At 42.7% G+C, this 24174-nt stretch overlaps 2 protein-coding genes and 1 pseudogene across 4 annotated transcripts in view; all 3 read right to left on the reverse strand.

Moving 5' to 3' along the window:
* LOC105568680 overlaps window positions 1–24174 on the reverse strand; it is a 26478-nt gene continuing 2304 nt past the window's right edge. The window contains exons 1-4 of one of the 3 annotated variants that reach the window (XM_012024536.1): window positions 6017–6359; window positions 947–1091; window positions 377–548; window positions 1–293 (exon numbers count right to left, since the gene is read on the reverse strand). In XM_012024536.1, coding sequence (XP_011879926.1) covers window positions 93–293; window positions 377–472 — 297 coding nt within the window. In that variant the 5' untranslated portion in view covers window positions 473–548; window positions 947–1091; window positions 6017–6359 and the 3' untranslated portion in view covers window positions 1–92. The other 2 variants (XM_012024537.1, XM_012024535.1) reach the window with 2 other exon arrangements.
* Window positions 12614–19647, reverse strand: LOC105568679. Its single transcript, XM_012024534.1, has one exon. It carries the CDS (start codon window positions 18938–18940, stop codon window positions 16262–16264), a length of 2679 nt encoding a protein of 892 aa, XP_011879924.1. The 5' UTR covers window positions 18941–19647; the 3' UTR covers window positions 12614–16261.
* LOC105568723 lies at window positions 21255–22193 on the reverse strand (annotated as a pseudogene).

A 24174-nucleotide genomic window follows, 5' to 3' on the forward strand; every position in this document is an offset into this window, starting at 1 on the left:
TGTACGAGTATATATTTATCTGAAATCGACACCATAATGTTAGTGGAAACAGCTAAGTTTATTAAATAAATAATTATAACATTTTCCACTCGCTAAGTAATCGCGCATCGCTCGCCCGGTTTGCGATTTTCTAATGACATTTGTGAGGCTAAGTGAGCATTCCGTGTAATCACAGAGTCTACAGGTTTGCGTACGACAACGGGGTGGTTTCCGTTGTTACTATATTCCATTGTCCTGCGACTATTTCCAAAACTAAGATAACTAACGATTTTCTTCTTTCTGCCTTGTTCCTCCTGCAATTAAGAAAATTCTCGGTCAGAAATTTACTTTGTTCAAGTTTATTTGATTTTTGTTTATTGGATTTTTTATTTCCTACCTTAAATATTATCAACGCGGTATCTTGGTATCTCTTACGAATCTCTTCCTGGCTCAAGACAATGGTCACTTCTGGAGATACATAACAGGCGGTCATTTATGTATCCCGTATAATTTTGTTCGCGCATTTAATGTGTACTTTCTCCACGACGTTTACGTCGTTTCTCTTACATCTGTAATTATAAATCCAGATAGCGGCGGTTCTCTGAATCCATGACATTCATTCACTAAGATATTAATATTTTCAAATACGGATAGTTTTTAATGGAGGAAAGAAAAAATATTTCGCATATGCAAATGTTTTACTCTTCTTTTTCAGCGTTCTGGTATAATTATTTTAAACTTAAATAATTTTCTTTTATGTATTTGTGTAGGGTTGGTAACGAACTATCTGACACGCCATATTTTAGTAATTTAATGGCGCACATAACTTACAAAATAACAGTGAAGATATTAACAATGAGCAACGAAAAGCTTTTACATTAAACAAATGCAGTGTCACTGTAGAGCTTTATCATTGCTCACTGTTATTTTCTTGGACTGAGAAGTTCTTGTGCCGCGGCATACTCACCTGACTTAACGTCTTCGAACTATCATTTATTCCAGTCAATGCAGCTTGCTTTACAGACAGCACTTTCGAGATGAGTGCAAATGGCTCGACGATTTCATTGCCTCCAAACCGATGTCTTTTTTTTTACAATGGAATCCAAAGCTTTCTAGAAAGGTGGTAAAAGCGTATAGATAATAAAAGAAAATATTTTGAAGATCGATAATATAATTATAGTACAGCATAATCTCGGTAATCCGGCTCTTCGATCATCCGATACGTCCAATAATTTGATACTATCGCGAACCCCTGCGGCCCCCTACGCGATGTCTACAATAAAATTTTTAGACATCCGGACGTGGACGACGGTAAGATTTCAGAAATTGACCAACGAATCCCTTTCTAAAAAAAGAGATGTTAATAGCGTGAATGTCGTTAATATCGAACAGTTGAGGTCTCTTTTCTGCATTGCCAATTGGTTTTCTCGAAGCGCGGTGTGCTTCACTTCTCTTTTAGATTCGTAGTAAATGAAGATTTGCAATTTAGAAATATACATTTGTATACACCAACTATTGAGGTAAAATCTCTAATCTTAGTAATTATAATTTACGTAACTACGATTTTTGTTACGAAACATTTTCTCGGTTGAACAGAATTAGTCGTTAATTTAATCAATACCAATAAGTCTGCAGAATGATACGCAAAACGTAGTAACAGTCACGGAACGAAGTAATGTAAAATATTAAGTACAGTATTTTCAATTTCGTAGGTGGGACAACGAACTTTCAACGTTCGTTGTTTTTCTTCTCGTTTTTGCCTGTTTTTCTATCGGCGCGGTATCGTACAACGTTACGCGGTACATTGTTTACCTGAAGGTCGCCGCGCTATCATTCGCTCGCCGAACGTCGAGCCGGCAAGCAGTGTCGAGAGTCGCTCCGTGCGTGTTATTATTTTTGCGTTATCGGTTTCCAAGACTCGATCGCGATGAATATGAGGATAAAACACTATTGAATTGCACACCTTTATCAGTAACAAGTAACGTTCCTCGATTAAGTATTAACTTTCTGCAACTTGTAATGAGAAACGAATTACATGTTGAGGCTCTTTATTAACGTATATATTCACGAGACTAACTCATCTAAGATATGAATGTAAACCGTGATACTTTGTCGCGGTTACATCTCGTTTACGCACCGCGCTTTTAATTATTCTATCGATTTCGTGTAATCTGTTCCATTTTCGGGAAAAGAGAGAAATTTGTACGGCTTCGGCTTTCGCGCTGTAATTTGCTCTGTCGTTCTTCGGAACTCGAACGGGCAGGAAGTAAAGAAAGTCGTTTATTGCACATCGTAACATTACCAATTCAAAAGTGATTTATCCATTCTTCCGAATCAAAAGTGCAAGTTGTCAGTTTGAGCAATTTGTGATAGAGAGTCACGCGATATTTGTCAATAATATTTCGTGCGTTTCGCGGTATTTCACGTCGCGTACGGGAGTGTCCAAAATTTCGCGCGATCGATGAATTTCGCGAGTGTTTGGTGAAGTGCAACAAGGAAATCTGAGAGGAGGAGCAGGCCCAGGAGGCATCGGGCAACGGCACAGAAATGGTGAGGTAAGTGTCTTAAATTTTTATATTATTTGCTACTTGTGCAAAGAAAGCATCTGTTCTGTGTTTTTATTTTATTTATTCAAATGATTCGAACGAGGATTCGAATAAGTGTTAGAGACAAAACCATACGTATAAAATTTTGTGAGTTTATATATAAGGAAGACTTTCTCAGTATTCTATATAATTGTTTTAATAAATACCTATTTTTAAAAATATAAAATATAAAGTACATTTAATATGATAATTTCGATTTTACATAATGAGTCTATAATAATCATATACATATTTGTATTGTTACAGTTTAACATATATGGTTAACGGTGTACAACTTTGCTGTTGCGAATCGTATAAGTGAGTCATAAATTACTTTTTATTTTAAATTGACGTTGCGCTTACAATTGCGTCTTTGCATGTATACAAATTCTTAAAAATACATAATGCCCAACTACAAACTGCGCGCGCGAAGCGCGCGTTTTGTCACTTCTAGTGTGAAGTAAATAACTGATTGCGATTGGTCATTGTTTTGTAAAAAGACAAACATCTATTACGGTGGCTCCTGCATAAACCAAAGGGGTATTGTATGTACTTTGGGTTGCTCAAACCAGGTGAAACGGTCACAGATGAGCGTTTAAGTAACGCAACCGAACGCAAAAGACCTCAATGGTAAAAGGTGCTAGGCATGTCATATCGCTGCACAACAACGCCAGGCCGCATACAGCGAAAACGACCAAGGGCGTCTTTGGAATCGCTCGGGCTGGGAAGTTCTGCCGCACCCGGCGTATTCACCCGACCTAGCCCCATCCGATTTTCACTTCCGATCGCTACAACATCATTAGGTGGGTTCATATTTCAGAACGCTTTAAGAGGTCGGAAAATTCTTCCATACAAAACAGCCGTCCTTCCGCGAAGGGATTCGTCAGTTGCCTCAAAGATGACAAAAATGTATAGATAGATGCTAATGGAGATTACTTTTAAGTTTGAACCGATTAATAATGCGTTTAATAATTGCGTAAATAAGTGTTTAATTTGTTGAAAAAAAGCCGAGAATTAATTTGTACGTCTAATAAATAAATATATAATTAATAAAAATCACATAAGCTAAATCGAATAACGGACATTCGACATAACAATATCTTCGTCAGCGTGTTAAAACCCACGCGAAATAATTATAAAGAATAATATAAGTTACAAAGTGTTAAAATTCTAAGGACGGACGCGTGTCTTCAAATGTTCCATGTATGTTAAATAATAATGTAAGATTTATTTATATTTCCTATATTCCATACATTCGATTAATCCGGTACTGTCTAGTTTTTAATAAGCCGGATTTTAATAAGCCGGAACAAGACTATACGGTACTCATGCGTAAATGAAAGAAAATTAAAAAAAAGACTAAAACTTTGGCATAGCCTGAACACATGTATTATAAATCAGTAGAGATACATCCAGTGTTCAACAACACGGTAATATGAGAGCGACAGCGATGAAGACAAAACACGAGGAAGGAACTGAAGAAGTGAAAAGGAAGACGGAGAGTTCTCGCCGAGATAAAAATATGCACGGGTTTAAGTCTTTCGCAAACGGCGATTTTCTCGCCGCTTTGCAGGAATCACGACGCACGACTCCGCGAGACTTCCTATCCTTTTTCTTCCACGCCGTACGACAACGGGAACACGTGTACCGCGGGGACAGGCTTTCGGAGTGCGAGCGCGCTTTATAATTAGCCAGCACCGCGAAAATGAGCGTTACGCGCCTGAAGGTCCCTCGGACCGAATTGCTATTCAAACGTGACGCTCGTTTCGATGTCACGTTGAAGATTGTTTCTACCTCTTCGCGGTACTCGGTCTCGATCTGTTTATCTTCATCTTCACATATCATATCGACTTGCGATTACGCCACGTAATCTCAACCCTCGATCATCGTAGTTTGAACGCGATGACGTCAATCCCGAGCTCGAAAAATCGATATCGCGTCCGTGACGAGTCGCGATGCAATTGCAAGTTCCTCGGCCCTTATTCATAGTCAGTTCTTATTTCAAGATCGTCTTGAATGATGTCTTAAGATACTAATACGGCTCTGTGGCCGGTATTTATAGTTCGTTCTTATATTTAAGACCGGCTTAAATTTGCAGTTTTAAGATGACCGCATAATGTCTTGAGACATTATTAAGAAAAGTTTGGAATTTTCAAAAAAAAAGATGGAAAAGAAAATGTTTTTGCATACTTTTATAGTACAATATCACAAGAATATTCTTTATATTTCGAAAGTCAAAGTATTGACGAAGTTATAAGCCGTTTAGCGAAAACATGCAAGGCGTTCCAGGTAAAAATCCGAGCGTCATGGTGTTTAAGGACCACCCAGGCACCAAACAAAGAACACACAATCTTCTATGTGTGTGTACAATGCTTATTGTTAGACGAACAGTCCTAGAAAATAATGAAAGTTTCAACGCGACGATCGCAGACTGAGGTACCTGCACAGTGACCCGAAAGTTTGAAGATTCGTCGAATCTTGTGAATATTTAGCTACGGTAATGAGAGCAATATTGCTATTTTAAAAATTGCGGAGACAATGAAATGAAATTGCTACGAAGTCAGCAATGTAAATGTTTGCTGATTACGCGGATAAACAGTGACTTGTAAAAGTCAAGAGCGCTGAAACTACAAAATAAACTTGCATAATCAGTCGAGGCAACGTAGAGGAACAATGACTTTTATGAAGAAGTGGAAAGATCACTGTATGCTAAGAATAGCAGTGTCAAAAATATATTATAAGTGTGAGGAAATAATACTCGAAACACGTTCTTTTTCTTGAAATGTTTTTCAAGTCCGTTGATCAGACATCAAAAATTTACAACCGGATCGGCTTCAGCTTATTAACAAGACGCTTCGTGCGATAAGGTGCATACCTTGGCCAAATCTGCGTGAAACTTCCTACCAAAATCTATATTTCTTTATTAAGTGTCTGCAAAAATGCCCCTAAAATTTCAATTTGTTTGGAGTTACAGTTTTAAAAAAAAAATACTGATTTTTTAGCGCTCCAGACCAGAATCTCACCTTGAGACGATCTGGAAGAAGTAAGGACTGATTATGAATATCAGCCTTGATTGGTTTATAACGGCTTAAGATACTTATATAAGAGACGATCTTAAATAAAAGAACAATCTCTAAATACCTTAGATACGTTTAATTTGCTCTCGCGACGAGACATCTCCTCGAGATATCTTCACGATGCGACGGACGAACAATTTCGGCACGCACGAGATTCAGAAGTATCGGAAATCTATTTTGCACGGGCTCGTCGATAAGCTCGAGAATGTTGGCGGAATTGAAGGAGGTCCCGATTCACCGTTTAATCCGCATTTAATCGAAGAGAGAGGGAACAAGCACTTTATATGGGACATAGAAACCGCGGCCGTCGGGTATCGCGTTCGCCGAAAGATCCACGAGTAATAATAGTATTTGACAAACGGCGCGTTGTTTTACCAGGATCGCTTTACCAGCTCCGCGCGGGAATACGGCGATTTCTCATTTTATGACACACTTCCCTCCGTCGGTTCTCCACGTCTCGACCACCGCGCGACTCGCCTGCAAAAGACAAACGCGGTCCTGGGCGCGCGAGTCGGGCCGAGGGAATAATCGCCGAGACTTTTGTCCGCACCGCTCGCCCGATGCTCCGCAGGGAGGATTCGGAGAGATGCTGCCGGCACGGACGGCGTTGGAGCGACGCCAGAGTCTTTTCGGTGCGCTTTTGTATTTCCGGTCGGAGAGCGGAGCGAGAGGTATTCCGGGAGCGCGGCTGAGTATCTAAATGCCACACGACTGCTTATTGTACTCCCGACGGTGCTCCTCGAGACCACGTATAGCGCCCACGGTCCGACTTGGGGACTTGGACATAAGACCGTTTAGATGTCGAGCATCGAAGAAACCGTTAAGCCGCGAGGGAAAGCGGAGATCGGTCGCGATTCGATCTCCGTAATGCCGTACGTACGGAATGTTACATTCCATCGGAGTAATTTTTTTCTTATCGTGCCACTGCACCCTTCCTAATTGCGTTACACGGTGACATTTATTGGCGTTGATCAGCGCGTTGCAACAGTCACGCTTCGATTCAAGGTCCGCGCTCGCGCGCGCGGTGGCCGTAATGAAAACGGGCATAGTTATCCTCTCGCGATTTAAAATTTTCATTGTTATTTCCGGTCATATATCTGTCCGTCATTGTATATTCATTTCATTTCTTCCCTTCCCTCATCGCTGATGGACCTCGCAGCCGGCGGTTATGCCGGTGCCTCACCACTTGCGTGTATCATTTTACCTCTGTCTCAGATGTGTGCTCGCGCATTCTCTACTGTGCTTCATGCATCTGTGCTTATGCAATAAACTTAATATTAATAAACAAGAGTCAAGACTCCGTGCATAGAAATCTAAAAACTTAATATTACTGCTATTAATTTTACGCGCGCGCCGCCGATTAATGTACGCCGCGACGTGCAATATTCAAGTCGAAGAGTAAATTAATTTTGTTAGTCCTGGAACAACGATGGACACTTGTAAAAACGCGCACGAGAGACCGCAGGCTCTCTACTTTATTATACGATGAAAACTCCGAGATAAACACGTAGCTGGGATCAATTGTCCCGCTGACGTTAAAGTAGCGATCTGTGAGACTGAACCTCAGCATCCGTTCTTTTCGCTGCTGCACGTGGCGGTAACGATTGCTCAACCCGCTCAGGTGCATTGGCACCAGGTCGCTTATTGCGACACAAAGCGAGGAATTATTTGTCAGTATATTCGCTACCTCGCGTATGGATTCTGTCATACCGAAATACCGAAGTATTTTCCATTAAAAGGCGAGTGCAACTATAAGTAATTGGACAATACGTTAGTTAAGGCTCTTTATTTTCTTGCTGGCCAATTAAAAAATAAATTCATTAATAATAATAATAAGTAAACTCGACCGTTGTATATAAACAATAGAAACCTAATACGGAAGCCTAACCCGATCATGCTGAATCTTAGTGCTAATAAGTTTTTGGCGAATAATACATCTTTCAGCACAGCAAACCGTTCGCCAATAGCTTTCGTTCTCGAAACGCAGCCTGAAGTTGACATCGAAACAGCCTACCTAATTGAATTAATAAACAATTTAATAATAATGCTGAATAAGCATTCTCTAGAAATGACCTGTAAAGAATTTATTACAATGAGTATTACCTCTTCCAGGATTCGAACCTAGGCCTTCCTAATATCTGAGCCGGAGCGTTTCTACTATTTATAAAATTCATTAATGTTTTATTACTCCCATACTGGATATAAGTGACATTTGCTGGTCAATCATCATCACTATTAGCCGCGAAGACTCGGCGCGCGCGCGCGCGCGCGTGTGTCATTCGCGGTCTATATTTTCCTTTCCTTTTAATGGTGAGCGTTTTATTCCCCGTTACCGGGCTCGCGACGATAAACATCGGTAATAAATCATGCATTTGCATAGCAGGAATTCACGGTGCGGTACGCATTCCACGTCGCTCGCTCGCTCGCGATTTGAACTCCCGCGTACGAGACAAGCTATATCGCGCGTGTTATAAATCTCTGAAAAGGAAACCGAGATTGAGACTGTTTGTGGAATCAAAGATTTACACGACGGAGCGACTTCGAGGATCGAGAAACGGAGCGAACGGGAGCGAGGGAACGTTCTCCAAAAGCCTCGTGCGTGCGTGCGTGCGCTACCGTGTTAAGCCAGCACCACACTATACGCAATTCGTGATTCGTCAATAGCGTGGAGGAAAAATTCGTCGATTCGCCGTGCGCAATTCGCCATTCGCAGTGGTTCGCTAGCCGAACGATTTTTTGACGAAAATAGTGGTTTGCTTTTACTAATATTGAAACTTGACTAATTGTAGACCTATGATACAAATCCTGTGATAACAGATTAAGTTTAAAAGTTGTCCAAGTTAACACGAACAAAACGACAAATAACAAATTACGAATGATAAACTGCGAGTCGCGAATAGTGTGGTAAGTAATAAGGAATGTCCAACGAATTCCTGTGAATCACGAATCACGAATCGCGCACTACGAATTGCGCATAGTGTGGCGCTAGCTTAAAGCCCGTGTCACACTACGTATTGCTGATTGCTATTGGATTGAGATTGCGGATCGCGGATCACATTTCAGCCAATCAGACGAGACAGCCTCGGACCCGATTGGTTGAATTGCGATCCGCGATCTGCAATAAGTCCCGTATCAGACTACGGATTGAGATTGAGATTAGATTGAAATTTGACCAATTAGAATAAACGTTACTAAATTTGAGATTAGTAAACTTTACTATGATTGGTCACATTTCAATCTCATCCCAATCTCAATCCGTAGTCTGATACGGGCTATACGTAGCGTGACACGGGCTTTACGCGAATTCGAACGCCCGATGCGTGCCCGGGAAGCTGAAACGCGTGGAGGCCGCGGCGCGGTTGCGCGAGCCGCCAATCCAGCCGGGCGCGATAACGGAAACAATGCAATCGGCACATCGGCGTAGGGTATCGGTGCACGGGGACCGCGCCGATGTGCGTGAGCCTCCATGACTTGGCTCGCGCTTATCTCCATCGCGCCTCTAATCCGCGCGGTGAGACGGGTAGCCGGGGGCCCCGTCCGAGAGATATCGAAGCGAGCGAGCGCGTTCTTCCTCGGAAGCGCAGTCTGCGAGACTTCGTGCGCGAAATTACGTAAATCGCTAATTGCCAAGAGGAGTCAAGTTCCAACTCGGTGTCTCTTATACTTGAGAACCGACTTCCTCTACCTGTCCCTCCGCGATCAATCGCTGGAAATGCTCTCGGTTGAAGAACAAGTCCTTAATTAAAGATATAAAAATTACGAGCTCCCTTTATCGCCGCGATTCTTAATCGGGGGGAAAAAAACGTACGTCTTTTACTTCTTTTCTTGCTTTTATTATAATATAATATTTATTATAATATAAATTTTATTGCTATATTTTTGTTTTCCCGGTGTATACTGTTGCTACTAATTACCTAGAAAAAGAACGGCAACACATGTAGAGCTTTTTAAAATTTGTACAGAATAGAATAAACTCATGTACCCTCTGTTCCTAACATAACAAAAACGCGAAAGATTGGAATGTTCGCGGGACAAAATTAATTTAACTGAATGGACTCGCAGATGGCCTTGATTACTACAAGATAGAAATGACGTAGTGTTTATCAATATTGCGATAAAAATAATTTCGAAGCCGCGAGAGGTTAAAGCGAGAATAATAGCGAAAGTCAATTCGTAACATTACGAAATTTTCCAACTCATCGTTGTTTCATGATCCAAGCGGAAATACCGGATCGTGAATCGATGTAACGAGAGAATGGAACTTTTCTCTCATACTGCGTCACGTAGTAACTATACTGAAACGCTCGGCGAGAAGATAAATGCCTGTAAGATTTGTTGAATCGCGTGAGAGAAGCCTCGTGAATCATATCAGTAGAAGAAAGAGCTATTGCGTCAAATGTGGCAGTGCAATACGCTTTCTTCGAGCAATTCGATAAAATCGTGTCTTTTTAGATAAAAAAAAATACATACGGCTTGTCGGAGTCCCAGGGAAGATTAATGCATGTCGCGTATTAATATGACAGATAACGCGCATGGCCGACGGCATTTAATAATTTTGTGGAAAATGTAGCAACTTATTACAAGCTTCAACTTGCTGCAAATTGCAATGAAATTTGTAGAAACTTTTTTCTGTTAACGATTATCATTCGGTTCATATCTACGAAATAATCTCAAAAGATTGATTTGATATACTTTTTCGGGTAAACAAATGAACGAGAAGATCCGAGTTCAAATCTCACGGATACCGCTGGTTTTTTCGGACGCTACCTCTCTCTTGGAGAGAAGTGGAAACTACCAAGAGTATCCCGCCACACATATCACTTTCCTCCAAAAACGGGATAATTAACTTTCGACATAAATGAGTTGTCGCAGTGTTTGCAAAAATATCAATTTTGAGAGGTTTTGAGAGAGATTTTCAAGAGTTATGAACGTTATTACGTTTATTTCCTTGATTCAGCTGATGTTACGACCAAATAGTGGTGAATGAGTAAAACTTTAATCGCATGCATTCGATCGAAATTCCGTGAACACACATTTTACCACGCAAAGACAAGTTCGTCGATAAGTTCGCGAGTACTTATTCATCTATTAAGAAAAAAATTATAAATCTATACACATATCTTATCGCAATTGGGTTTCTCTGTGATTTTACGATTATTTAGGGCTGGATGACGCGGATAACAAAAGTTTGTTGCACACTTTTCGCTTAATTACCGCTTAGATTCTTTCTTCTTTTCAATCACATTATTATCTTGGAGGTTATTTATACATTTTATAGGTGTCTGTGTCCACACTGGGCCAATTAGTGGTGGATTCCACATGGATATCACGATGGGGCATTAGGGCAGATGTAGACCAGCGTATCTTATTATTCATGTAAATTATATATATTTTATCTCAAATTAACAGTTCTATCATCACGTCATCAGAGAGTTTTTCAATTCACATTAGTAGTGGCGAACAATTCTATAATAAGACTCGCAAGCGATAACGGATGAGGATAACCGTAAAAAAAATTAATGCGATGAATAGGTGCAATAATAACAGAGGAGCATTCTTTTAAAATAATCTCTTATATTTTCTCTCAAATTTTAAAGATTCTATATCGTATGAAGCGTGTCGAAACAATGCGAGTGCCAAAACGGGCAGTTACCTGTTGTTTGGCGCGCTTCATACAATCTCTAGGCATGTGTGTATATAATACAATATTTAATACAATTATTCTTGCGTTTCTTAACGTACAAAAAGAGGATTCGTATCTCGATGCCTTTCTCTCGCACTCCTCGCACTAAGATCATTTTCACTCTCGCTCTCCGATACTCTGCCAGGGATGTACCCCCTTCCCCCCCCCCCCCACACACACACATACGCATGCACACACACACGCTCTCTCTCTCCCCCTCTCTCTGTTATTCTTCCATTCGTTTCCTCTCGATAAATCACAAAGACGGATGTGGTCGTTTCGGACGAAGCTCGATAATGAGAAAAAAGGCGTGCAATGAAATATAAAATTGACAACATTATCGTGATCGTTTGCAAAATGAAAATGTCGATAAACCGTTCGATTCTACGACTGTCGCGTTTTTTTTTGAGCTGCCACACGGCGAAGGCTTCCTTTCTTTTTTTTTCTCGACTCGTTGACCACGTACGTGCTAATAAACGAACGATAACACGTTGATAAGCGACGCAGCGCCGGGCAATCGTGGAGTCTTCGGCCGTGCGAATTACATTGATTGCACGCAAGAGTGTGACAAGAGGAGAAACCCCGAGGTTTCTGCGATGTGATCGGAAAGGCATTAGAGGTGATGGCGCGCACGGGGCCGTCTACTAGATCCTGTTACGGGGTCGGTGAATCTTCATGTCGTCGCGATACAATACAGCAATAAATAGGGAATAGTTGAAATACTGATATTGTGCGCGAGGAGAACACTGGGACATTATTTCCGCGCAATTTTGCACAAATATGATACGATAAATATGCTTTTGGTTCTTGATTTCTCCTCACGCGAGAACCGCAAGGCACGAGCAATTCGAAGGCACCTGACGAATTTAGAGGCGCATTGTAAGTTGACCGTATCAAAATATAATTTTCAGTGTATATATATATACTATGTGCGACTTGTATTGCATATGATAAATGTAAATTTTCTTTGTACACGTACAATGCAAACATCATGCATACAACATATTTGCTTGTATGTTGTACTGACTATAAAAGCGCGGGGGCTCGCCCACGAGACTCCCCCTTTTAGGCACTTAAAAAATATTGCTTGTACACGCTTTATGCCTCTCGTTAACGGACTCTTGTGGGCTGCAGTGTGTACGTGACGCACGTACTACAACATACCAACACATACGCAATCAAACAGGCACGCGTGCACACTTACACTGATACACACACGCACGCACACACACACACACATACATACAAGATACTCCACGATGACGATTTATTTTTCGTGCGATCAAAAATTTTGCCCGTCATATCCTTATTATATTTGTCAGTCATATCCTTATTACATAAAATGTATTATGGCATTATGTAACTTATTATGGCTTACGATTACACTAATTACGCTAATCAAAATTTTTTTATCGTACACTGCCGCCTTGACCACTATTAGCGATCGCGGACAAGGTACAAAAAACACACTTCCCCCTTGTTTCACCTTTTTACCTTTCTACCTTTCGATCCTCGGACTTGGCTGGCGAATTGTTCTACGATAATAAAGAGATATATTCTATTACACGCAACGATAAATTAATGAGTTGCAAATGTTTATCGTACATTTAATGCGAAATATGAAAAGTTAAAACAAAGTTAAGCAAAATTGATATTTCTTTCTATTCGGACAAAACGAATTGGACAGAATATAGAGGAAATATTTTTTTATACAACATGATACGAGATATACATCTTCGTGGGGGTAATTATGGTAATTATCTTGTCATGAATTTATTACTTGTGAGACGATAAATTAGAGCTCGGTACGAAGCGATCGCGCGGGCAATCGCGTTGGATAATGCCACACCATGAATGAGCTCGATTAAGCGTGAATATTGAAACATTAACGTAACTGCCCTGTCTGCAGCAGTGATTTACAAAATTGCCCTTCTTGCTTGTCGCCTGGCAACCGCTTGATTGTTTAGAAATTCACTCGATATATCAATTTCCTTGACTTCGATAATTAAAATATTAACGATCTCTGTGAATTCACTATCTCGTAACTTGTTAGAATTTCTTCTGTTTTCAGCATTTACTTTAAATGCCATATGATTGTTTCATAATTTAATCAGCTGATACGAGGAAATTGAGGAAAATCCACGTTACACTATGATCAATATCACAATATTTTTTTCCGATCTAAGGAAGATATCTCTTACAATCTACAAATACAAGTTTTCTTCACGATCAACTAACGATGATTCACAAAACTTCCCCTCTGATAATTCGCCAGCAAAGTCAAACATGAAGAAGGTCGCTTATCTACTCGAGGATCGAATGCATCTCGATCTCAGTTCACTGCGAACGAGTTCATTAACAATAAGACTATTTCACTTACACTTGTTACGATTGTTCAGCTGTCTCTTTCGATGCGAGAATAAAAAAAATAAAAAATTTTTAATATTAACAATCTCAGCTCTTTCTCAACAACTTCACAAGTGAAAAATCTTGAGAGCTAGAAATAATTTTATGAAGAAAAATATTTCAAAAATTCATTCATATAAATGAACTACGCAATATATAAAAGAACAAAGAAAATCTTACAGTTGGAATATTTTTCTCTTAAACGAAGACGGTTTCGAATAAAAAGTAAGGTTCAAGAATTAAGTAGGTAATTATATTCAGTAAAAAGTCTGAAACGGTTTCTCTGCGTCTGTGAAGAGATGGTTGAACAAGAGTATCATCATTGATTGTCAGACACTTGAATATTTCAAATGACAGTATTCGCCGTGCGCGTTTTTTATTGTTCACATGATATTTAACGTTGACTCGATGCTGATACATAGCGCTCTTATCGTCTGAATTACTCGACGTCAATTGTCGATGTCTTATGCACACAAAGAAAACTTTTATAATTTAAACTATATAAGTTGTACATAGATAATATGAAGTCATCATTATAACAATAACTTCTACCTCGATCTATGCTAAACACTAAATTTATTTCAGATATAATATTCTACAATGTTCAACAATAATATTCTACAATATGGTATGATATACATTGATATACATATACTGATTTGTCTTGCAACGCATGAGTTGCCGTCGCACGATATCTCGTACGCACAATTATACAAAGTAAAATATTAATATATTACATTTAAGGCACGTGTTTTTTTGTTTTTCAAAGCCGTCCTCGCGCGCGTGTCTTTTTAATCCCGTTTACTCACCTCGTTCGTTTTTAATGTCAACTAGCAAATTAATCACCATCGTTTTACGTTCAACAAATATGCAATGACTTCCTGTCATTAATACTTGTCTAATCGCATGCCATTTTCGTCACTATCCGGCAAATTAATTTGTAGAGAGGAGGTGCACAACGAGTGAATTTTATTCGCGCTTTCTACTGTATTTATTATCCTCTAAAAATATTAATATATGCGTTATTATAAGCGTATAAATATATGTGTCTTTATCATGCATAAAAATGATTCACATCATGTCTTACATCGAAAAAGAAGGCACGAGAGGTGTTTTTGATGAAAGTAATTAGTTTCGAATTATCATCTATCTCGTAGTTTTCTCTTCATTCTTTCAGATGGAATCATACAAAAATAGATCATTTCTCCCAAACGGAAGAATCGATTAAACTCTAAACGCGTTAAAGTAATAACTATATTACTATATTATAATTAAATTAATAACATTATAATACATATATACATCGTAGAAATCTTCGATGCAACGACTTTAATAATGTCAATTCTTTCGTCTTATCGGTTTCTTCCAATATTTACATATACAAATATTTTACAGGGAGGCCATGTAAGAGAGAACAATGAAAACACGAAAGCAAGAAATAGACAACAACTGTTAAACGAAGATAAGGGAAATGACAAAGTTCCATTGTACAATAAAGTGATATGCGCGCGTGTGACATACACATATGTGCGCACATGGAAGAAGTTGTTTGAGCAATTAAGTGATTTCTGCAGATCGAATGCATATTCACGACCAGTGACGAATGAGATCGCGCGACCAGTTCGCGGAAAGCTATGGGTGGCGTGCTACCAAGAAATCGTCCGATCAACGCCCGACGGCGGATAGCTTTCCTTAGAAAACTAGGCAAAATGGAAGAAACACGGCCTGAAAGTGTCGCTTTTGTCTGCACAATGCATCTATACAGCATAATACGTAATGCCAATAGAAGAAACAAAACAAACAAAATTTGTTAAACTAAAAATTGTGCCTGTTTTGTTACACTTGTTACATATTATGCTGTAAAAACAGAATCATTGTATTTCATGATACTTCGGCTCAAACATTTCTTTCCGCGAACTTACTTTCGGTGCAACGCAATGGCTGCGCTTTCTGACATAATTCTATAATTATAGCAAGCAAATTCGACCTCTAAACGGCCTAGCCGATAACCACCGGTCTCTAATCTCGATGATAAAGTGGTGGAAAAAGATCCGCCAGGATATCTACGCAATTTTTTGAGTGGCGCGAGAGGATGGTAGAGGGGAAAAGAGCAGGTCTGGTGAAGTTAGAAGAAGACGCCAGTCGAGGACGCGACTATGTATAATCTCCTTCCACGCCTCGGGTCGTCCAATGGCCGATTAAGACTTTATCGCGATGTATAGCGCGGTACCGACGATCCGTGGAAACGATAAGTGCTTACGTGGTGTGCTACGTGTAGTAGATCACGCACCAATCGATCTTTCGCCGGTACATTCTCACCCGAGAGACCTGCAAGTCCGATTTTTACACCCCCAAGCTAATTGACTGTAATGCAAATCCGATCGTTATCGTGTTACTTTTCATGTTTCAAGAAACACATCTGTACAGAATGAAATGAAAGAAATATGGTTACGATCGATGGTTGTTTCAAGAGCCTGTGGTTTTCCACAGTCAGCGATTAATCATCAACAGCTAGGAATTCCGAAAAGAAACTACATGTAAAGTGATGGACGCAAGAATGAATTCCGCGGAAATTCTGTACAGGGAATTCTATACACATCTGTAGAGGGTCCCCAAGAAACAGGCACTCGCAGATTAAGCTCGATGTCATAATTACGACTTTGATCCTCATTGAAGTTACAAATTAGCTGACAATTATTATTATTGCTACTATGGTTGCTGATAGGAGATAAGTCGCGCTGAACGGCGCACTTCTTCACGGGTTTACTCACGGGATTATCTAGGTAAGGCTTGAAAGTGATGGCATCAGGATTGTTCGAAGTACTGATTGACTGATTGATCGTTTTCGTAATCAATTCTGTTCGAGAGAGTTCTTGTGCTAATTTTGGTTTTACGAGACAAAGAGGCGTGTCTTGAGGTACATCGTAGGGGTCGTCCACTTCAGGATACCTTTCGCAGAATCTCTTCGACGACGGCATCGCATCGCAGCAGGAAGGAAGCGTGCAATGCTGTCTCTTCAAAGGTGAAAATCTTTGCTCACATCCTTCAGAAAAATTAGAAACCACGGAGTTCGCTCTGGACGAATAGCAATGTGTTTTGATCGAAGGCTCCGTGTAACATTCTCTCAATAAAGATTCTCTTAAAGACAACTCTTGATAAGAAGATGTTGTCGACGTAGTAGTATGACTGTCTACGGAGCAAGATAGATTACCGCAAACCGTTAAGGTTTCTAACTCAGAGGATGGTTCCCCTCCGGTCCAGATTTCGTAACTTGGGGGATGTAAAAAAGCAACAAAACCATCCTCGTTAATGTGCACTGGCAATCGTTCGTGTTCCTTCTCGAGTCGGCCGCGCAACAATGAAATACAATTCGAAACTTGTAACGATGTGTAACTTGACGTCGTCAGATCCAACGGTGAGTCACACTGATCGTTGTTGGAAGCGACATCTTGGATAGGACCCAACCGTTGACGCGAGTCTCCCCGAAGGGCGATCTCATCTCTGAGATCCGACTCTTGTTCCAGCCATTTTTGTACCTGTCGACGATTTATACCAAATTTTCTCGCGGTAGCTCGTTGATTTTCCTTTACATCCTTGTCCCGATGGAAGGCATTGAGAACATCGAGTTTAAAACGCAGGGGGAAAGATCGCCTGCGAGTAAAATTGCCAGATAAATTGGAGCTGTTGGCGGAATTGAGAGGATCCATCTCACTATCCGACAAGCTGTTTCTGGATCGCCCAGCGCTGGCAGAATCACGAGGACTCGAAGGCAAGGAGTAACCATTGCGATCGTACGTAGGGCTTACCAATCCTGAACTATCAGGCGACGACCCGCCAACAGGTGGTCGTTGATAATCGACGCACGAAAATGCAGTTACTTCTTCCCCCTCGTCACACGTCTCTTCTATGTCCACTTCTTCTTTTATCAACGTCCTGCAGAGTCTCTCCTCCTGTTCCTTTTCCTCCCTCTTCACTTCGGTATGCCGTGTAGTCTCCTCCGGTTCTCTCTCTTGCTCGTGCTGGAGCGATGGGATCGGCTTCTCGGAATCCAGCGATGGGCACGTGTGTGCGTGCTCATGCGCGTGCAGCGCGTGCAGCGCGTGCAAGTATGGGCTCGCAGGAGAAGAACCAAGCTCGTGAGGAATCAAGTGAACGTTCGACGAAGAACCACCGCTATCGGCGCCTCGATGCGATACCGGCGAGAGTGGGGCCCGTGGGCCGCTGGGAGAGCCCGTCGGTTCGTACAGACCTGGCGTCGCCGCTGTGTCTGGACTCGCTGGCTCTGTCTTTATCATCAACGGCGTTAGTAGCATGTTGAACGAACTCCCGTTGAATGAATCGGCATTCCCATAATTTTGCACTCGATGTTGCGAATGATGATGATTCGGCGAATGATTACGTTCGCTATTATCGTTCACGTTATATCGAGGATGCTCCCGATGGTGTGAACGATAACTCGTCAAAGTCTGATATACCTTCACCTCATTCCTGCCAGCGAACGCTGAAGCTACCTCTGAATCTCGCTGCCCGTCTCCGTTCAACACATAGTAATTACGGTCCTGATCCGTTTGCGTGTCCGGGTATCCGTGAACCTCCGATACGCGAGCTCTGTTCTCCTCGAACAAACGAAAACGTTCTTCCGGTGAATATTCTTGATAGCCTACAGATGTTACACATGAGGGCAAAACCGTGCCGGTGGTAGTAGTCTGAAGGCTATATTGGGGCGAGGAGGGTGCACTGCCATGCGGAGGATGCGAAGGTGGGGGCCCTTGCTGTGTAGCCAGCTCGTCGCCGTGCTGTCTGGCGAGGTTGAGGTTCAAGGCCGACGTTGCTGGAGTCACGGCACTCCCCGTGGCTTCCGTTACTGCACTTTCCGATTTGGAAACGCTCGTGGGGGAGGCGCTTGCCGACGAGACGGCTCCGGTATTCCCATTTTCGACGCTATTTCTAAGCTGCTCCTCGCACTGCAGCCATTTCTGTATCTGACGACGATGAATACCGTATTTTCTCGCGGTGGCACGCTGATTCTGCCTACAGTCTTTGTCGTGCCTGTAGGAGTCCAGCACCTTAATTTTAAAGGCTGTTGTGAAAATACGCCTGGTGCCCATAACGCCCACAGATTTTCGCATATTCTGCTGCTGGTGTGGCTGATGCACCGATTGCTGGTGCTTTGACTGAATCATTTTCACCGAGTTGTCCTCACCGATCATCTTACTCACGTTATAAGGCGGATTTTATTACTTATCAATATTACACACGCACACACACATATCACTTTTTCGCACCTGTAGCAATGGCCGTCACGTTGACCACGAGTCCAAGTCACAACGATAATGTAGGTAACAGTTGCTACAAATTTCGAAACCGGCACTGTCAACGACGCGCGAGACTACCTTAACGCTTAACATTGCACGATGCGATCTGACCGTGCGGCGCCTGAGTTCCTTTTAGGTCTTGGATGCCGTAACTAATTTTCATCCCCACCGGCGAGACCGCCGCTGCTTCTCACTGGTCTTTCCCCTCCGCTCTATCGCCATCTCTCGCTCTCTCGTTCCTTCGAGCCTCTCTCCTCGCACTCCCGGCCTTTCCACTAGGTGCCCCCACCCGCTCGCCACTTCGTTTGGCGCTATCTGCGTTCAGCGTATCGCTCTCGTCGTTTTCCCTCTTTCTATCTAATGGTCGCCCCCTCGACACATCGTTGCCCCATTCGTACAGCACGCTAGTCCACCGCCGAAGGCGGCTACCAGTCATTCTTCTTTCTCTATGCCACCAACCTAACCTCCTCTCTTTCTACGGGATCTCTCGTCATTCTGCCTCGATCGCCTACCTAACTGCCCGCAGGCACAGACACCCTCCTCTCTCCTTTCTCTCTTCCCTTTCACACCTCAGCGCCGTAAAACTCCGCCATTTTGTGGGCTCACTTCCGTTAATGACGCGCGCGGGAAACGTCACGCCGGCGTGACGACGACGACGCTCTCGGCGCCATGTTGTCTGCTGCGAACGTCTGACTGCCTGCCTGCTTGCGTGCCGCTTAGCAGTTCGCAGCGGCAGCCAGCATGGAGCCCCGATTTTTGTTCGCCTTTCTCTTCAAGCTTATCCTGTCTCCGTTCGACTTCTCAAAGCACGAGGCCGAACACACGCGGAATGCAACATTCCGCACTTTTTTTTATATAATTCGTTACGTTGCGTATGCAACGTCCGTTGACATTACGAATGGTAAACGTCGCATAAAATTGAAAAACAGATCGCGATCAATTTCACGATCTGTTCCTCGAAAAACTAGATATGTAGTTTCAGGTCGCGAACGTATGTCGCGATATAGACATTACAATATATATATATATACACATATATATATAAATATCACACGCATGTCCGACTCAGCGGTAGCGCAGGAAGTTTTGCAGTCGGTTAAAGCGGCTAGTGGGTGAGGGGATTTTGCCTTCCAGGAAAAACGCTTATGGCTCACGGCTAATGTTAGGCTTATTGAATTAGAAATCGCCTGTCTTACAACTCGACGGTAAAGTAGAATTGGAATTATTTTCCCTAGTTGTGAAACTAGTGGTCCTTCAATTTGTACCATTAACTATTTATTATGTGCACGTTCGTACGTGGAAGATGTTTTTTTTACGAGAGGAATTCCACTTCTATTTTTTCTTCTTCCTTCCCTTCCTCTCGTCTATTTCCTTTCGCGCCGTCGAGGCTGCCTTTGAATGAAATTTTGAGGTATATACGATAGCCTCTTGCATATGCGCCGTGGAATGAGATCATGTTGTTTTTGTGGCGTGAGCCGACAGTTAATATGTTTAGCTTCACGCGCCGTTGCCATGTCTCTTCTTAGCCGCACGTAGGCCGCAACGCATACGAACGCGCGCGCGGAGAGACCCGCGAGGCAATGACGCAAGCCGCACGCTCGCATATACTTCGATGAACGAGCGCGTGAGCAAGATAGACCGATAAAAAGAAGCGGACGAGGCCTCGTAAATTTCCACGATTCGCGCCACCGGCAGAAACCAAGGATGCCGACGAATTCTCTCTCTCTCTCTTTCTCTCGCGGTTCTCTGAAGAGGCACCCTACTCTATTTCCAAGAATCACGGCGGCTATTCTTGTGTCCGCTCATCGCGATCACAGGCCTGCTTTTGAACGCGTCCGCTGTGCAGCAAGAAGGCACCTGCCTTCTCTCTGCGTGGATCGGCCTTCGTGTTATGCGGACCGACTCATCGTTCAAGTATTTCACTACCTGCGCTCGCGAAACACCGAGATCTTCCTGTCGTTGTGCCACGCATGAGCAACTGATAATAATATCAATTGCATCGCGACGACGTTGGGCACTCTAACGAATAATTTACGAAATCTTTTTATTTGATTACATAGTTGGAGCGATCGCATAGTTTTGTAGCTGTCTCCACATGTTACCGCTTGCATTTTTTATCCATCTATTCCGTCCGCCCTGTCTTTCGCGTTCTAGCTAGCAAACAAGAGTATTCGCGGAGAATAATATCGGCGACAAGTATCATAAGGAAAACATCGAAACAGCAGCAGACCGGCAGTCGCCTAGTGCGCCTCGACGGCTGGCACGGCTCGTCGGATTTGTCCTTGGGGCCGAAGGTAGGCGCAGCACGAAGATAGAGGACGTGGCAACGTAGCAGGCGCCCCCTCTTTTGTCCGCCGGCCGGTCTTGCCAGACAGGGTGTCGCCAGCTCGGTCGGCCTGGTCGTCCGGGTTAGCGCGAGGGACGAGGAAAGGGAGAGCCTGACGGAGAAGGAAGAAGGGAGAGCTTACGTGCACGTGTGTACACGCGTCTGTCTGTGTGCGATAGAGCAGGCACTAAGAGGGAAGAGACGTGCCATAGGGGGAATCGTTGGAGCGGTGGACGTAGGAGAGACGAGACGAGGGACGGGTGCAACTCGCAGCTCGCAGAGACCGTAAGAGATGGTTGTGTGCGTACTATAGGATCGGTCATGGACCTACATTCACGCAGGCCAGGCATGTTTGAAAACTCGCGTTCTTCTGGAATGTGGCTTGCGGAGGCCCCTTCGGCAACCTCCCTCTTTTCTCCTCATTCTCGGCCCTGCCCGAGTCTCTCCTCGACGCGGTGGACGTTGCTCGGACGCCTACCTACGCCCTCCCCTTGCCCCGCCGTCCATCCACGATATCCCCCCGTCGCACCGCCGCGGCCACCAGCTTGGCGCCCCAAATAGTCGCGTAACCAAAGACGTGCCTCTGGCCTGGCTTGGTCGCGCCAGACTTCTCGGCGCCCAAATGATGTACGTCGACCATTTCTGTCTCTCTTCTTCCCTCGCGCTCGCCCGCGCGGCTGTGGTAGCCTTCGCTTTCCGCGCTCTCCTTCCACGTACTTTATGCACAGGCACGGCCGACGGGAAGGAGGTTCCATAGGACTGATAAAGAACAACGAGAGAAAGAAGATAGATGGGTCAAGTCTCTATTTACCAGTGTCCCATGTGATATTTTGTCTTCGACCCAATACTCGTGCTGTTATTACGTATCTTGCTCGAACAACGAGATTTAGTTATTTGTATAAACGCGAAATAAGCGAAAACACGAAGAGCATAAGCGCGTCGGAAATCACGCCAGACAGCTTTTCAATTTTCTCGCTTGACTCGCGGAGATGAAAGGATCAAGCTCGCTGGCGAAAACGAGACGAGCGGTCGCCTAGAAACGCCCAGCCTCGTGTGGGCGATAGATTAAATCTGATCTCGGAGTCGCGTTAAGTTTTGCTCAAGTTGGCCATCGTTCAAAACTCCACGTTCCACCCTGCGTATATTTCGCGTCGATCGCCGTTGCCAGAACTTGTCTCGCGCATTTAAACCTGCATTATTCCCCACGTCAAATTCCACTTGCGATATACGTTGCTAATTCCTCTTGTTTCATAATCTCTCGGTTATTATTTCTCGATGTTACGTATAGTACAGGCCGCAAAGCGGACGGGCTCTGCCCGTTTCCGATTTAATGATTAATATCTGGCGTTCACCGTTGCGTTTTCGTCATGCGCATGATAGGTTTCCGCGTGTCGCGCCTCGTAGTATTACGAATATTTGCGTTTTAAGTTGGCGTCGCGCGTATAATTCCAAGAGCACAGCCGCTCGATAAACGACGGATTGGCTGCGGAAAGAATTCGTGAACTATGACACGTTGCAAATGTGAGTGCGATAAGCGACCATGGCCACTGGAGAACAACTGTACGTATGCGCGCACTCTTTTATCCAGAATAAAAAGCGGCACTCGTTGAAATCGTAATCGTACAGTTTATAAGCTAAGCTTATTTATGTGCATACGAACTGAGAGAGCGATACACATACGTCGTAACGCGCGCGCACACACACACATACACACAACACGCGTTGCGTTAACACATGCGTGTACACACATGCAGCGTGTATTACGTGTCGTGCATGGCATCGAATCTAATCGCACAGCAGAGACGGATCGACTAAAATGTTTGTACATTTATTACAACCAAAATTGATAGTTTGTATCAAGTTCTTATAAAGTGTTTGCGTGTTAAATTGTTAAAATGTAGGATATGTAGGATAAATTAGAATAAGTTAGAATAAGTTTAGGTATAAGTCTGTAAAAGTTTTATTGTTCCCTAAGGGGAACAATAAAGCAAAAGCCAACAGCACACGATACTATTTTTCCTACTGGACTGTTTACGAGAACCAATAAGGATGCAGAGTTTTAGATCAGGTGACTCAAAGTTAAATCCTGATTGGCTCTCGTAAGCAATCCAGTAGGAAAAATAGTATCGTGTGCCGTTGGCTTAATTCAAGATAATTTATATCCTGCTGGTCTGGAATGAAGAGCATTTTAGAAGGTAAATGTTAATAATGCAGTGGTGCTTATTGTCGCCAATGAATAAAAATAAGTTGCAAACTTATAGTCGACCGAACTGGCAAGAGATTAATTTATTAATTAGGGAACAAAAGGCCGAAACAAACGAGCAAATTAAGGTGACGGTAAGAACTGTATTTATAAAATAATTAAAATGCGAACGTTTCGGACATCACAGAGTCCTCATCAGCGTAAAAAAAGTTTAAGTATTACAATTAAACCTGATTACAAATTAAAAATTTTGGTGTACAATCAATGTATAGCGCGAAAACATGACGAACGCAATGTGATTGTATTTGTTATAAGTTTCGCCGTTGAGCTGGGTAATCTCCATTTGGATACGTAACTATTGGACACCGCTCGATTGGACACGCACTATTGGACACGTTAGTATTGGACACCGCATTATTGGACATTGTGAATTTAAGTGGATTTCAACAACGTTCATTAATTTATTAAGGAAAAAGCTACACCGTTTCGACCAAATCACAGGTCCTTATCAAGTAAAATACCCTTGTGTTCTAAGAAACATCGTGAGTTCATGACAGCGAATTCAGTTGCTTGCACTAGTGCGCACTGAGTGCACACTAA

Source organism: Vollenhovia emeryi, unplaced genomic scaffold (genome assembly GCF_000949405.1).
Source record: "Vollenhovia emeryi isolate VEMERY1.0 unplaced genomic scaffold, V.emery_V1.0 DF939128.1, whole genome shotgun sequence".
Taxonomy (NCBI): domain Eukaryota; kingdom Metazoa; phylum Arthropoda; class Insecta; order Hymenoptera; family Formicidae; genus Vollenhovia; species Vollenhovia emeryi.

What these genes read in the sequence shown, in the direction of transcription:
- LOC105568679 (XM_012024534.1), bottom strand. Translation starts at nt 18,940, where the DNA reads ATGATCGGTGAGGACAACTCGGTGAAAATGATTCAGTCAAAGCACCAG.